At 44.7% G+C, this 14720-nt stretch overlaps 1 protein-coding gene across 3 annotated transcripts in view; it reads right to left on the bottom strand.

Annotated features, from left to right (window-relative positions):
- Nucleotides 1-888: 888 nt before the first annotated feature.
- The window catches only part of LOC309601898 (tissue-type plasminogen activator-like), a 15806-nt gene continuing 1974 nt past the window's right edge, over nucleotides 889-14720 (bottom strand). For 2 of the 3 annotated variants that reach the window (XM_082335145.1, XM_082335146.1), the window contains 13 exons: nucleotides 10997-11098; nucleotides 9939-9978; nucleotides 9393-9524; nucleotides 8873-8986; nucleotides 8334-8508; nucleotides 7685-7776; nucleotides 7255-7426; nucleotides 6828-6913; nucleotides 6234-6429; nucleotides 5610-5746; nucleotides 5379-5519; nucleotides 3761-3909; nucleotides 889-2897 (listed from right to left, as the gene is read on the bottom strand). In XM_082335145.1, the coding sequence (XP_082191271.1) occupies nucleotides 2739-2897; nucleotides 3761-3909; nucleotides 5379-5519; nucleotides 5610-5746; nucleotides 6234-6429; nucleotides 6828-6913; nucleotides 7255-7426; nucleotides 7685-7776; nucleotides 8334-8508; nucleotides 8873-8986; nucleotides 9393-9524; nucleotides 9939-9978; nucleotides 10997-11077 (1674 nt within the window). In that variant the 5' untranslated portion in view covers nucleotides 11078-11098 and the 3' untranslated portion in view covers nucleotides 889-2738. The remainder of the gene's footprint in view (nucleotides 2898-3760; nucleotides 3910-5378; nucleotides 5520-5609; nucleotides 5747-6233; nucleotides 6430-6827; nucleotides 6914-7254; nucleotides 7427-7684; nucleotides 7777-8333; nucleotides 8509-8872; nucleotides 8987-9392; nucleotides 9525-9938; nucleotides 9979-10996; nucleotides 11099-14720) is intronic. The other variant, XR_014230610.1, reaches the window with a different exon arrangement.

Raw genomic sequence — 14720 nt, 5'->3', positions numbered from 1 at the left:
TTACTTGAGATCTCGAAAGGCTTCTGATATGCACGTAAGGGCGTCTGGCCCTTGCGACGAGCTTTCTGTATCGGTCTGAGATGGCTGCAAGTTCCTATGGAGGGAAAGATGAAGCAGAGCAGAAGGGGGAAGCAAGGAGCAACATCAGAGAGAGAACTTGGTAGATGATGATATGAGGAGTTTTGGGGGAAAATGCAAGGTATAGCTGTGTGCTTCAGTTACTATAAATGCTGATGTTGACTCAGGTTCTGAAAGACCTCAAATATGGCAATATCAACTGCAAAGTGAGAAGAAAGATGAGGCAAGCAGATGGCAGTCATTATTGTCGTAGACCTTGTCTCAAGATGGTGCTACTGTGTGCTGGAAGTAGGGGAAAAAAACAGGATAAGAAGAGGAAAAGCTGATGATGTAGAGATGGAAACCGTCTTGGGGATTTTTATCAGGGAGGGATGTAATGGGTAGACAAGCCAGAGAAACGCAGTTAAACGCCCTGAGCTAGGTGGCAGCAACTTTTGAGAAATGGAACGCAATAAGTTAAAGTAAGGCTGGAGAACACAAGTTCTAGTTATTGGACTGGGATTTGGTAAATCTCCCAGATTAAGGATCTATTACTAAATGAGAGAGAAGTATTTGGAAAAATTTTGAGTTGATTCTGGGCCCTTCTTTAAGTCAGCTGCAGAGAAGATGTCACAGAGGACAGCGCAGGATAGAAGGGAGCAGCCGGTGCAGAGATGGCAGCTAAGGCTTGCGTAGCTCTCTTGGCACCTTGGATATTTCACATGAGGGCGTTTTCAAGGAGCTGGTAACAGCTGTGATGTAAAACTGTTCTCTGCAACTTATATATGTAGGAGGTATTTTTCTAAAAGATACCAGTATCAGGTGTGCTTCAGTTACATTTTATTGGTGGCCGTTAGATCACATCAAGCTCAAACAACGTATTTAATAGACTGTTTGAATTGTGGAACAAAAGTTGCATTCCTGAGGGCACTTACCTGTGTTACTCATTGGAACAGTTTTGGGTGTTTTACAGGCTGCAAATATTTGGCAGGCTTGTGAATGCCGGGATGGTGAGGCACGGCAGTACTTGCAATTGGGTTTAGGGGAGAGGAATGGAAATTAATTTGTCTTTTTCTCAAGGTTAATGCTTCATAAAATACAATTAACAACAACAAAAAATCACACCAAAACCTGAACTGTGACTCATTTTTAATAAACATCCTGGGCTTTTTTCCCCTTCCACTGGCTGGAATATGAGACTCACTGCCAAAGCCAACTGGACTTACACCACTGTTTCGCTGAGGACCTCAGAGAAGATCTCTTTGAGGTCAGTTTCGAAGCTGGTAACTAGAAAGACATGGACCATTTGTAAAGTTGTCATTTACAAAACCCACTTGAGGAGGTAATGGGCGTCCTTACCAAATCTCTCTTCTGTACTTGCCTATTGTACAAGCTTCTCTCTTTGACTAGAGGCTGCGCTAGGAGGTCATCAGAGAGCTCCTTAAAACGGAGAGTAAACATTTTGAGTTACAGTGTTTTGAGTTTCCCAAATACAGCAGACTAGTTTTTTAGCTACAACGCCTGATTGACACTAAAGCTAAACTCCTTTTGTAGCCTCTGTATGATTTTTTCCTTTTGTACAACAGTATTCACACCTGCTTTCTCTTTACTTTATAAAACAATTGGACAAGAGAGAATCTCTCAAAGAGGCTTAACTCTTCAGACGTACTTTGATACCACTTAGCGTCACATGGCAACGGCAACCCAAGTAAGTAATGCTTGATGACTGAGATTCTAGTTCACGGTGACTTGCTTATACCTGTCCTGTTAAAGGACAAATGCAGCCTTGTGACATTTGACTTGATCTTTACTCGTGGACGTAAATCTAGCAGGGACCTAAAACTATCATTACACTTGTCCTTTGTTCTGCCCTGCTGCGCTAAAGAGAGCTTTTGCTGTCATATCAGATGATAATGCATAGAAATTTAATAGTGGAAAAGTAATGTGTTGATTCTGTGGCAGATAAGGCTGGTGTTAAGTTTTTTACCTATTCCATATTTATTTAAATATTTAGTTCCTACCAGGAGGAAAAGCAAGTGGAAGAACAGAATGTCCTAACAAGCCTGCCATCCTGGATTTGCTCAGAGAGTTTAAGCTCAGATTCAGTTAATGAATCAGTTCCAAACTGAAAAAGTAAGTAGTATATTGATATGCAAATAAGCAGGAATTTTGCTCTTTCTATTGGAGTCAAGCTGAAACCAGCTTAAATAACAAAAGTAAAATGGTATAAGGACAGAGCTTAAGCCTGACTGGAATGTCTTCCAAATTTGCAGCCAAGTAAGAAGGAGGGAGACGAAGTTCTTGAGAAATTAAATCTGTCCCCTTTGCCTTCAGTTCACAGCCATTCCTAGAACAACACAGCTGCTTATGGGATGCAGGAGGTTCTCTCTTGGTTTATTCTCTCAGGCCAAAATGAATTTTTAATTGTACTCCTGTGGTTTGGTGCGAGGAGAAAGCTTGGGGATGTGGGGGGAAAGGAGTGTAAGCTTCCGATAACCTGTAATAAGGAGAGGAGAGTGATTTGAGAGTGTGCCCTTCCCTCGCGCTGCAGTTTGTCTTCCTCTTGTACTGAAAGTCATGAGCACCTGGACCAACAGGAAGCCCTGTCAGCATCCTTAAAGCACCCAGAAGGAAGCTGCGAGGGCCCGGCCACAAGGCTGTGGATAGTTCATTTTTCTTTCTCAGGGTTTCATGTTGTCCTGAATCCAGTCCAGATAACGATTCACTTTTGTATAAACGCCAGGTATGTCTTTGCGGCCACAGCCTATTCCCCAGCTGATGATTCCAATTAGATGCATACGATCATCCTTCATACAGACCAGAGGCCCTCCAGAGTCACCCTACGGAGAAGCAGCAGGTTAGCAACAATCTCCTTTTTTGTTTGGTTGGTTTTGTGTTGGTTTCCCCCCCGCTGGCTTTAGCGGTGCACTAGTGTCTACAGAAATACCCTATGTAGTGTGCTCACAAGTCGAGAGCTCTTAGTAACAGCACTTTCACATAAGCCGCTTTTGCGTTCCAGACTCCCTCGATGCTCCTCTCATGGGGAGAGACCCCAAAAAACCTAACTAACGCTAAAGCGTCTAACTTTGTACGGCACTCATTTATGAAGTGTAGGTGAGATGTTGATAAGAACAAAAAGAGGAATGCTCTTATTCAAGCTATAAAGATCCAGGGTGTTTTATACTGCTGTGTGTAACAGTAAAGCAAAATTACTGAAGAGACGTTTAAATGGAAGGGATGTGTATTGACTGCGTGCCCTCCTTTTTCCTCATGTTACAGCTGCTTGTCCTCCACCATCTTTTGGCCTTTATTCCTTTCTCCACTTCTCAGTAGAGCGGCACCCCTTCCTCTCACAGAACCTCCTGCTGAGTGTTTTGCGTGCTCACATAAGAGAAAACATTAGGAAGTGCTGCTGAGGTGGAGTTTCCTGCTCAGTTTTGTGGTGTTACCTATATTTGGAATTTTCAGTCTTTTTGCATTGTTCTGGTTTGCTTGGTTAAGTGTGGCTTGCTTTCCCAGCTATGAGGGGCAGGGGAAGAAAAAAGAAAGAGGCACCAACAGTTCTGTTCAACAAAAGTCCACTAAAATTTCCCTGTAGCCAAACACACAACTTCTTTAAACTGTTTTCTGAAGCTTTTTGTTTGGTTAGCTCAGACTATCAAGGACGGACCTAAAAAGAAAAGAGGAACAGTATTGGGCTTACCTTGCAGGCATCATCAAGGTGCCTTGTGTCCCCCGCACATAACATATTGTCTGTAACGGTCCGGTTGTCGAGGTGCTGTGTTGTGCACCGACTGGCTGGGAACAGCCTGACGTGCCCTTCCTTCAGGTGCTCTGAATAGAATGGAGAAACTGGAAGAAAAATGACAATATAAATATGTATATATGTCTGTATATATATGTGTGTATATTTTTTTTTTTTAAATTGCAGTTCAGTTTCTGTAGTTTAGGGGAAAGTAAACAGAAGAAGCTGGTGGTGGAGGGGTGGCTAAACTAGTATTTCCTTGCCAAAGGGTCTTTTTTAATTCTTGGGGGTTCTGCTTTGCTAGTGAGAACAGCTTAAATCTAGTTGAGAGAGAATATTGCTGCTTTAGCAAGCTTAAATGCTAAAGAGGTTTTTGTAGGCTCCAAATTAGAGACTGCTGGGCTTCTTGGATGGATAAGTTGTCTTTGCACAGTTGTATCGATCAAAATGAAGTCAGAGGAAGTGCCTATGAAAATCACTAGCCGTATGAAACGGGATCCTGACTTTTTAGTATTAGACTCGCGCTAACAAAAATTAGCCTTGTCGTACACAATTCTGAGTAACTGGATAGGAATGTAGACTTGTGTTATGTTGGAATGGAAAGGATTTTTGTTTGTTTTGGGAGTTGGTTTTATTCTCCTACATAGCTGCAATTGCACAGAGCTGAAAGTTGGCAGGATCGTTGTTTTTCAGTCTAGTTTTGAATTACAGTTGCAGCATCCTTTCCCTCTGAAGGAGCTTATCCTGTACTCCCTGTAAGCAATGCTGAGGACTAACTTTAAAAGCGCTTTTAAAACACTTTATGCCACACTTATATGTTAAATCTTCAAGCCTCTTCCAAAATCCCTATGGGTTTAAATCACGATTAGGTCTTGTTATGATGGATGCTTCACAGTCTCTGTCTCAAAGAGTTTACAAGTTAGAGAATAAAAACAAATTCGTAGAAAGTGCCAGTAAAATAAGAGCTGCGTTTTTTTGTTTGTTTTAAATATAGGTCAGCCTGTGTACACTTTCAGACAGGTTTTATTCCTGTTTGTTGTAGCTCACTTTAAAAAACATTTAGCCAGCCTTTTAATATGTATCCGGGATTGTTATTTCTTTAGCTTTCTTTTTTTTGCTAATCGCTGCACAGCCAATGTATCTTTTAGAATAATGCAACTACCTGCAGCTGTGTAGTATATTAAATCTTGACAGAAATGGATTGCTGTCAGAACGACAATATCTAAATGTACTCAGTACAGCAGAAACGTGGCAGCCCTGATTGCAAATTTTCTGTCTTTCCTACCTTATCCATTGTGCCATTTTTTGTGTTTCTACTGTCGGAGAGTATCAAGCAAGACTCTACTAGCCCATGCAGCTGACAGAACTCAGATGAATTAAATAACTTACTTACACAAAAAAAGTTTTGCTGTATCTCCCACTTACACATATGTTTTGTAGTGCTGATACAAGCCCATATAATAATTTGGGGTCACGCATTAAGCGATGCTAAAAGCTTGAATTCTTTGAGGGCAGAGGACTCAAACTTTGGACATAGAATCTTCTCCTTTCACGTAGACATGTGTCTTCTACTTACATTCTTCATTTTTGCCGTAACCAGAGATCTCGCATTCGGTCCAGTCAGGCAGCTGCAGTTCTGGTGTTGGGAGGCAGGCAGCACGGACAGTGTCCGTTTCGACAGCACAGTCTTCTGTGTCCGACTTCAACCGCAACAGAGCTGAAGAGGGAAAAAAAATCCCCCCCTTCATTAACCACAAACTTGAGCCAACCGTGACCTTTCCCGTCACGAGGTCGGAGAAGTTCTTACCAATATCATTGTCGAAATTTTCTGGGTCAAATCTCTGATGCACAGTGTAGTTCTTCACTTGAAACTTTTGCTCGGTTTCCTCGGGAATTGCTCGGGAAGTCCTACCCAGCACAACCTTCAGCTGATTTGTACTAAAGCTGAAGAACAAGAGAGTCTTTACTTCCTTCCCGTGTTAACTGGCATGGACCCTTCCCGTGAAGATGTGCTGTTGGAGCTTCTGCTTTTCTTATTTTAGCACTATGACCAGTTCATTACCCAGGCAGTTTGACCTCTAGTGTCCTATTTGCCTTCCTTTGTGCTAATTGCTTACAGCCATCACGGCAAAGCTCCTCTGCCAGCCCCTTGCTGTTCTCAAGTTTCAGAGTGCTCCGCATCTGTATTGACAACTTTGTTCTTCAGCTATTTGATATTCTGCTGTGGCAGCTTACCGCCATGCTGCTGGTTTGCCCAGTAAATGCCTGTCTGTAATGCTCAGCACAGTTAACTCTCTAATCTTTAGTGCAGAATGACTTACTGGGATAAAGAGCTTTTTTCAAGTCTTTTAGCCTTCCAGAAAGGCTGTACTGAATGCTTCCATTTTCCAGACTTTTCTTCCCCCCAGACAGTACTGAATCCTCAACTTACCCTTCCTCAAAACAGTGAGCAGCTGACAGAACCCAGCAGGAACCGATCAGAATTCCTCCGCAGAGGAAGTGCTCTCCAGGTGCTCGACGGTACTTCACAAAGATGGCAGCTTGCCACGGGTGAGCTGCAATGTCTGCATAGGAGCCACCTTTAATCCTGTACTGGCCTCCTCTGCGCTGCCGTAGGCCACAGGTGGCTGTGGACGACAAACCCAGAAATAGGCTTTTTGTTCAGGCGCTCTTGCTTTGGGCTTGGGTTAAGAGCCTGTTAGTCATCAGCGCGTGTTGAGGCAGCCTGGCCTGAACTGTTCAGTATCTGACTCATTCCCGTTTCCTAGGAAACTTGTATTCTGATTTGAAAAATACAGTAAGGAAACCCTGCCTCTTCTGTCCTCCATTTCTGCCGTCTTCCCTTCTGGCAGAGAAAAAGGCGCTTCTGTGAGAGTGGAGCCGCAGAAGCTCTTTCTACTCCAAAAAGCGCCTTTTTTCCCGCCAGCTCTTATTTTGCTGGAAGAGGCTTGACTTTAATACCAATGACATGCAGAGCAGTAATGCCTCAAAGAAAGAGAAGAATCAGGAGCGCTAGGATCCTTACAGCAAGTAGGCACATTGCAGTACTCCCATGTGAGCCAATTTCCTTTCTGTACGTGGCACCAGGGCTTGCTGTCGTTGTCAGGATTCCTGCAGCACAGGAAAGAGAAGAGCTCTTTGTATTATCAGATCTGCAGGGAGTTTGGGGAGACCTAAAGGTGGCAGACTGTGACCCGAGTGTACTCTTTTTGCTTTTTCTAGAGATACGGAGGGCCCTAGGGGCAGGTGGAGCTTGCATTTATGGAGTCTGATGTTAGAGAAGCATAGGTAGGTCAGGTGGAATAAAATTACTATTGTCAGTGAGCTTCATTCCCAGCAGCAAGGTATTTCTTGTGCTTTAATAACCCATGTAGAAGACTACAGAGCCCTGCCTCAAGAGCTCCCCAAGGAAGTCTGGTGGGATGTTTTTAATTCTGTAACTGACTACATACCGGCAGAAGTTGTGACTGCCAAGGCCCAGCTGGTACGCATCTCTTCTCCAAGCAGTATATAACTTGTTGACAAGCTTTCGAGAATTCCACCTCAAACAGGTAGCTCCAGAACTGGTAACGCTGTGGCTGCCTCGGTAATCTGTGCCTCTTCCAGATTTGCAGTTGTTCCCAACTTCAATAAGAAAGCTGCACGTTAACCGATGGATGTGAACCCGTCAGCTGTTCCTAACTGTGATTTCTGTCGAAGCATCTATATATTAGCTATACTTATCTCCGGCTCTCGGTGTCATAAATATTAAAAGTTTAAACATGATTTAACGTGAGAGTCTCAACTTTTCAGGCTGCAGAAATAGCATAAGTCCGCAGAGAACCCTTATATGCAGTGAATCGTGGAAGCTCTAAAGCCCGTTCCCTGTCCCCCTGCATGTACCTTTTGAACAGGAGGGCACACTGCAGTGTTCCCAGATGTACTTTCCCCCTTTATAGATATAGCACCAAGGTCTGGAATCCTCATCTGGGTTTCTGAAAGAGTTACGATATTATGCATCATTATAAAGCTATTGTTATTAGGCCCGTGCCTGCCATCTAGTTCGGTGACATAATCCTGCCCTGCAGTGAAGGCGTGGACTGAACCATCAGAAGTCGTTCGGATTCCTACTTTAATTATAAAATTGCGGGGTACGTGGAGGTGAGGGTGAGACAGCCAGTAGCTAGCAGGAGGGGGCAGCTTGTTTGTGCCGTTTAGTTCACGTGCGGGAAGCGCTATGTTTTTAGAGGTCTGAGCAGGATCTGGAGCTGCGGGAAACTGGCTTACAAAGGGAGCTTTAGGCACGGAGAAGGGACAAGGGAAAGAGATGTATGCATTTTGTAGTCTGTCATAAGCATCCAGTCTAGCTAGATCTGAAGTTCGGATAAGTCTACAGAAGTTGCAATTACTGCTCGTGGGCTGTGCCGTACGTGCACCGGTGCAGAGTGTTCTCTGCTTGGTATTAGGCCGTGGCAAACCGACGTTCCTTTGCTGCAGGCTCTTAGAACGGGCTGGTCCCTGCGGCTCTGACCTGCCTGCCTCAGCCCCTCACCTGCAGTAGTTGTGATTGCCCAGCCCCAGCTCAGCAGCATCCTCTCTCCGGCCGCTGTACGCCCGGTCCATCAAGCCGTTGCTGTTCCAATTCAAACATTCCGTTCCGCTCTCGGTCGTGCTCCATGTACCCCTGTATGTTACTCCGGCATCTTTGTAGCACTTCACTTCAGTATCTGAACAAAAGGGAACAAAATGTTACTATAAGGACAGCGTCCCAAACTCTGCTTCCCCAGTCTCTGTTCTGTTTAGACTTGGCTCCCAGATGTCTTGTCGAGTAAGTCGGGGAAAATGCCTTGCCAGGCAGACTGTAAGTCTACACGAAGGTCTTCAGCTCCAAAATTTAGGGGTTTTATTAAGAGACACTGAGAACAGCCCAGGTGTCCTTCGTAAAAGTTCTTTGTAGTATTAGCTTTAGAATAAAAAGAGGCAACTTGACAGAGCCTACTGTGCAGCAGCAGCTCCTGGGGACCTCATCCTCCTGCACTGCGCAGCTAAAACCAGTAGTGTGGTTCAGAGGAATTGGCAGGGTATGCTCACCTATTTCACACTGCTTCCCAGAGAAACCTTGGTGGCACTGGCAGATGAAGAGCTGGGGGGAATAATACGCCTGGGAACAGTGGCCCCCGTTGTAGCATTTATTTCTAGTGCAGGCTGCGGAAGAAGCAAAAGCCAGGAAACACTGTTAGATTTCACAGAAGTAAGAAGCTGGCAATGTACACCCATCTTTCCTCTCCTGTCAGTCTCCTTTAGCCTGTTCTGTTTTTCCCTGCCTACCTGTTACTGTCATGCACTTACAGTCTTTTCGTGTAGCGATTACGTTCTTCCTTTGCTCCGTTCTCTCCACATCACTATTAGGAGCCTTCCTCAGCCCCTTGCTCACTCCTGCTTAGTCCTGTCTGAGTCAGTATATATTAGTGTTTTCCTTTCTGTCCTATTTCAAGCCACATTTTCTGTGTGATAACTCCTTTCCTGACAGCAGAGTTCTTCTTTAGGATGATTAGATGGACAATCTCTCATCTCCCAACATCTCCTTTCTCTTTTTCTTCTTCATACTCACCTCTGACGGGCACAGTGTGGCAGTGACTCCGGCCGCTGTCGCACCTACAGTACTCTATTCTGCTCCCTGAGAGCCTCAGCCAGGTCCCCCTGTGCTGGTAAATTTCTCCAGATGATTTGTCTGCGCAAATGGCTGTAATTGGAGAAAGGAAATCCTCTTTTAGAGAGTCAGGGAAGAGACCTGGCTGAGCAAAAGCACTCCCTTCTCTTTCCAGGAGAAGAGTATCCGTGGTGGGAGCATCTATCTAACGGGCTGCCCTTTTTCCTTCTCAGGCCACAATTCTCCTGTCTCTCTCACTGCTGTGTTGCTGGATGTACTGTTCCACTATTGACTGGCCTCTTTTTCTTTGAAGAAGAGCAGAGGGAGGGGAAAACTTTGTACTTTGAGTTGTGGATGGTATTAACGGTCTGGTATTTTGCCTTCTGAATCTTTCATCCAGATAACCATGACAAAGAGCTTTCAGGCTCCGTTCCCTCAGCATCATCTGCTTTCCCCTCCTGTGTTCATAAAGCTGCAGGTAACACGGTTGCAGGTTGCCTGGCTTACCTCTAGATCTGGCTCCCCGTTTGAAACGCATGCGTAAGCCCTGCAAGCAAAGAAGGTTAATTCTGTGAGTAACTGCTCTCTTGAGAAAACTGAGAGAACAAGTGCCTCCGAAGAGCCAGTCCTCTTCTTGAGGCCTTGTAAATCGGGGAACTCTGAGCAACCGTCTGCCCTCCTTGTCAGACAGACAGCGAAAAGTGCCTTTAGCACCGCGGCATGGGTACCGAGAATTGCAAATCACTGAGTTGCCACAGATGACCAGGCGCTTGCTTGTCACTTGGGATGTGCCGTAGTCGCAGCGCGCGTGAAGTGATTATGTGCTCTTGGGGCATTGCAGGTGCTAACTAAAGCTTGTCAGCTTTCTGCTATTTGAAGGAGGTTCAAGCAAATAATTTCCAAAGAAGTAAATGTGAACAAGCAGTTACTTTTGCTCGTTGACATGCAGTTTCCCCATAAGCCTTTGTAGCTTGATTACCTTTGAGAGATATATCTCCTGCAGCCAATTAAATAAATATTTTGGATAAAGTTTTAAGGAAGAAACCAATTTAGAAAGCTGCTTTGGTCAGGCCACAAGAGAAAGAATAACATTAAAAGGAAGAGGAAGGCTGGGATAGCAATTTTTTGAGAAAGAGACTAAACATTTTAGAATTGTGTAGGGTTTAGTGAAGCTGTGCAATGTGACGCTCAAAGTGAGGGGACACGGGAACCATCGATGTCCAGTCCTAAGTGAGAGTAATGATGAAGATGGTGACAATGGAAAGAAAATTAAAGGATGATCACAACAGAACTCTTAGTAACAGTGAAAGGTGACAGTGAACAGATACACCAAGAAGATTTGGAGAAGACTTGCTTACTGAAATGAAAACCAGCCAGGATAGCGCATTACTGGAAATCCCAGCTTAGAGGTAGGCTGCTTTGTAAGGTTTTCCTTCCTCTGGTTTCTAGTGATACAAGCAGATTCTCCTTCTGTCTGATGCAGACGGCTGGAGTCGATGGTAAGGAAGTGCTGCTGAAAACGCAGGAGGATGGCAACAGCACTATTTTACGCATTAGCCTCTTACCTGGCACTGAGCAGTCACGATTGCTCCCATCAGCAGGAGGAGACATGGGAGTTTGCCTTCCATTCTGCGTGTTTTCCACATCACCTCCAAATCTCAAGTTATCTATAGAGACAAAAGAAAAACTAAGATGTCGAACAAAGGCATTTTACAGTGTGAATGGAGCTCAAGGTCATAAGCTTAAATAAAGGTTTTAAATTATGGAAATACTTTTTACATTAAAACACACTTTCTACTCGGCAGTCCGCAGCCATCTGGTATAGCTGTCCTGGTGGCCCTGGACAGGGGAAACGGCCAGGCTGGACCCAGATGTGCTTTTACTTGATATACTTAGAAACCCAACCAGCTAAAGCGCATGCTTTTAGGTCTGGAGGAAACTCAGAGAGTGTTTCCTGGGGGATAACGCTGGTAGAAGTAAATTCCAAGTCCTTTTCCCCGAGGTTGCTGGAAGCCAACGGTATTGTGCGCGTTATTAGAGAGATGGGCTGGTCTAATGAAGGAGTGTAATGCTGATTGGAAGTGTTAACTGCGATTCAGGTCACTGAGGCCTGTCTGAGATCTCTTGCAGGGGCGCACAAATCTGCTGAAGGGTGAGTCTGTGGTAATAGTGGTTGAAGAGGATTTGCATTTTCTGCACAGACGGCTTCTTTGGGTGAGAGTGAGGGTTTGTCTCTTGTGTAGAGGATGCGTCGGCAAGGAGACTTTGGTTGATGATAGGTGGGGACAGCACTGCTATGGCTTTGATTTTCAATATTTCTGCAGCTTCTCCCGAGCTGAGCTTTTCGTTTGTACTATGGGCATATGCTTTTGATAAAAAGGGAGAGTATGGCAGTTGGCTGGCAGGCTAGCTTTTGGTCTGGTGTCCTCACTTACTCGTTGCAGCATTTCTTTCCTTGTGTCGCTTCCATGCAGTCACAACTACATCTTATTCCCTCTGATCCCTTCAGCAGCTTTACACTTCAGGCGAAGCCCTCTTCCATCCCACGTGAAGGGTTTCTGCCTCCTCCAGGCTGATTTACAAAGTTTGTCTCCTACAGCAGCAGTCTTGGGAGAGAACCTCCAATGATCTCCTGTGGGAGACGGCCGGCTGGTATGGTGTGGCTGGGGTTAAGGATGAATCTGGATTTCTGCCTCCATTAATCTCATTTGCTTTGAAAATCTACTTCTCTTGTCACTCATCAGAGGTTAATTCCCTGCCTGGTGAAAATGCTGCTCTGACCTGGCCACAGATAGCCATAGGAAGGACATCTGGGTACTGTGTTCCATCTTATTCCTTCCTACTGTAGCAAAATTTATTTCTGCCTGGCCTCGAGCAGGCAGTTTCTTGGCAGAAGCATGAATTTAGACTTCTGTAGCCACTGACTGCAGCAAGATACGCTACCATCTTGTGCCCTGCTTTCCCCTCCCCCAGTTTGTTTCCTGACAAAGGAGGAAAAATGATTTCTTTCACCAAAGCCGAGCGCCTCGCGTAAGCACTGACTGGTTTAGGGCAGCTGCTGGGGGGAGAGAAAATTCTGAGCAGCAGGGGCCACGCTCATAACACGGCGTAGTCTCGAGCGTATACAAAATTCTACCGCTGAAATTAAGCAACACAGTTTTTTTTCCCTTGCTGTACTGAACGCCATTTCTAATCTCACGCTCATAGCAGAAAAATACGCTGGATGTGACAGACAAAGGCAGCGAAGGGCGCTCTGAGGGGGTCTGCTGCCGATGAAGGCAATGCGATTTGCTGTGGGCTTCCAGCTCCTCTGTTAATCCCCGTAGGAAAATTCCCTGAGGAGATGTATTTTGCCCATTCTTTTATCTTGGTGACCTTGTAGTAGCTGTAAAAGATCAGGCAAATGTATGTATGTAAAAGAACTCCAGTAAAGCCTGACCGTAGCGGCATGAGTTTGGTAGCTAGCGAAGTTCTATTTTATATTTAGAAACACTGCTGAAGGCGAGGTCTTTAAATGAGGATTTATTGTACATCAACAGGACGCTCTGTTGGGGGGCGGGGGGAGGCTGTTGTTCACGGCAAAACTTAAATTAGATGGATACACATGATTGTACAGTGTCAGAAGTTTAGAAACTTAGTGCCTAGGGGAGTTCTTGGAAACGTGGCATTAAATAGCGAGGTCCAATACATCAACTAAATCCTGGGAAGGTATTATCGATTTTCACAGTTGAGTAATAGCTTTTAAGGACTGGCGTTGTCACTATTGTGTAATCTGAACTCTTACAATAAGACAAATAACTTTATCACAGGTCTCCTGACTTGAACCCATAATTTTCTTCCTGAAAGTAATGGTTACTCCTGCATGCAGTAATAGTAGCTCTTTTTTACAGTGGAACGAGACGTAAGTAATGACCGGTGTGAGCAGATTTAGCTTGATCCTCTGTACTAACCGCGACTGCTATAGCAGTCAGCCTAGATGGCCGAGATGATGAATGACGAGAGGGTGATGGAGATGGGAACCCCCCTGCTTTGAACAAGACCAATACCAGACGTCCATTTTCTCTCTTCCTTCAAAAATATAATGCCTCCTATACAAACCGAGAGCTGGGAGTGAGGCAGAGTAGCAGGCAAGAAGATATAATTTCATTCCCAATCTGTAGGATTGCTCTGCAGTTCCAAATCTTTGACATTATATTCAGGTGCTGTCTCCCGCACTATCAGCTTTTTATCATCTACATGATAGGATCCCTGAGCAAGTAGAAAGCTAACCCAATTATTTGAGAGAACTACTACTTCCAGAAATTAGGAGCTCAGACTCTGTTTATATAAAGCCAGAGAAGGCAGCTGGATAGCAGCTGGTGAAATTGGAGTATGACAGATGAATGAGTCATAAATTGGGATTCAAGGCTAAAAAAGGGGGAGAGATTGTTTGTGGGTTGTTTTGTTTTTTTTTTTTAAAGATTTGTTCAAAGAAAAAGCAAAAGGCACAAATATTCCAGTCTCTGAAGCAGAAGTGGGAGGACAAGCAGGATAGTTTAGGCTGTGGTTTCTCTTCATTAGACTGCACAAAGAGGAGCCTTAAGTTGCAAGTCAGGCTGACAAGATTCGCAGGAACAGCTTCTGAGAACCTTAGTTACTCCAAGTCTTGTCTTTAGGTCACATCTTGATGATGAGATCCTTGTAATTCAGAGCATCTCTCAGGGATTTGTATTGGTACGCAGATTTTGTGCTATACTTTATATACTTTCAAGCCCTTTCTCACCTCTTGGGAAGCATTTTGCATTGTACAGCAAGCCTTTTTAAAAGCTATAAGAGTGATTTCCAAATAGGCATTGACTTCAGTTGAATCTGAACGAAACCGGCAGCGTTGCCGAAGCGGAGGGGGGTGAGCGGAGCCGCTGCCCGCAGTCAGCTGGCTGCTGCTGTGACCCCGTGTTACGTTTTCCTTGCTCCCGGCAGCTGTAGCTCATTATTGGAGCTCTGCAGGCTTTTGTTTGGAATCCCACAGCACAAGGCTTTAACTTGCTGTTAGTACCACTGGTCATCTTTGTTGCTATCTGTGGAGAAGGCTTGCAGTTCTTAGTGACAGCTTTAAGAAATGAGATTCTGCTGGCTAAGACCTTGTTAAGGAACGGTTCATTCAGTGAAACTACTTGTCTGACTTGAGCTGCTTCGTTAGCATTTCTCTCTGGGAAGCACCGTAAAGAACTGTTGAGACCTCGTTTTGGGGGTACCTGCTAAAATGCCCCCAAAACAAGGCAACACTGGTGAAATCTGAATTTTTTTTTT

The sequence above is a fragment of the Platalea leucorodia genome (genome assembly GCF_965183815.1).
Source record: "Platalea leucorodia genome assembly, chromosome: W".
NCBI lineage: Eukaryota > Metazoa > Chordata > Aves > Pelecaniformes > Threskiornithidae > Platalea > Platalea leucorodia.
The sequence above is the reverse complement of the archived record's forward strand: the minus strand, read 5'-3'. Positions and strand labels throughout refer to the sequence as shown.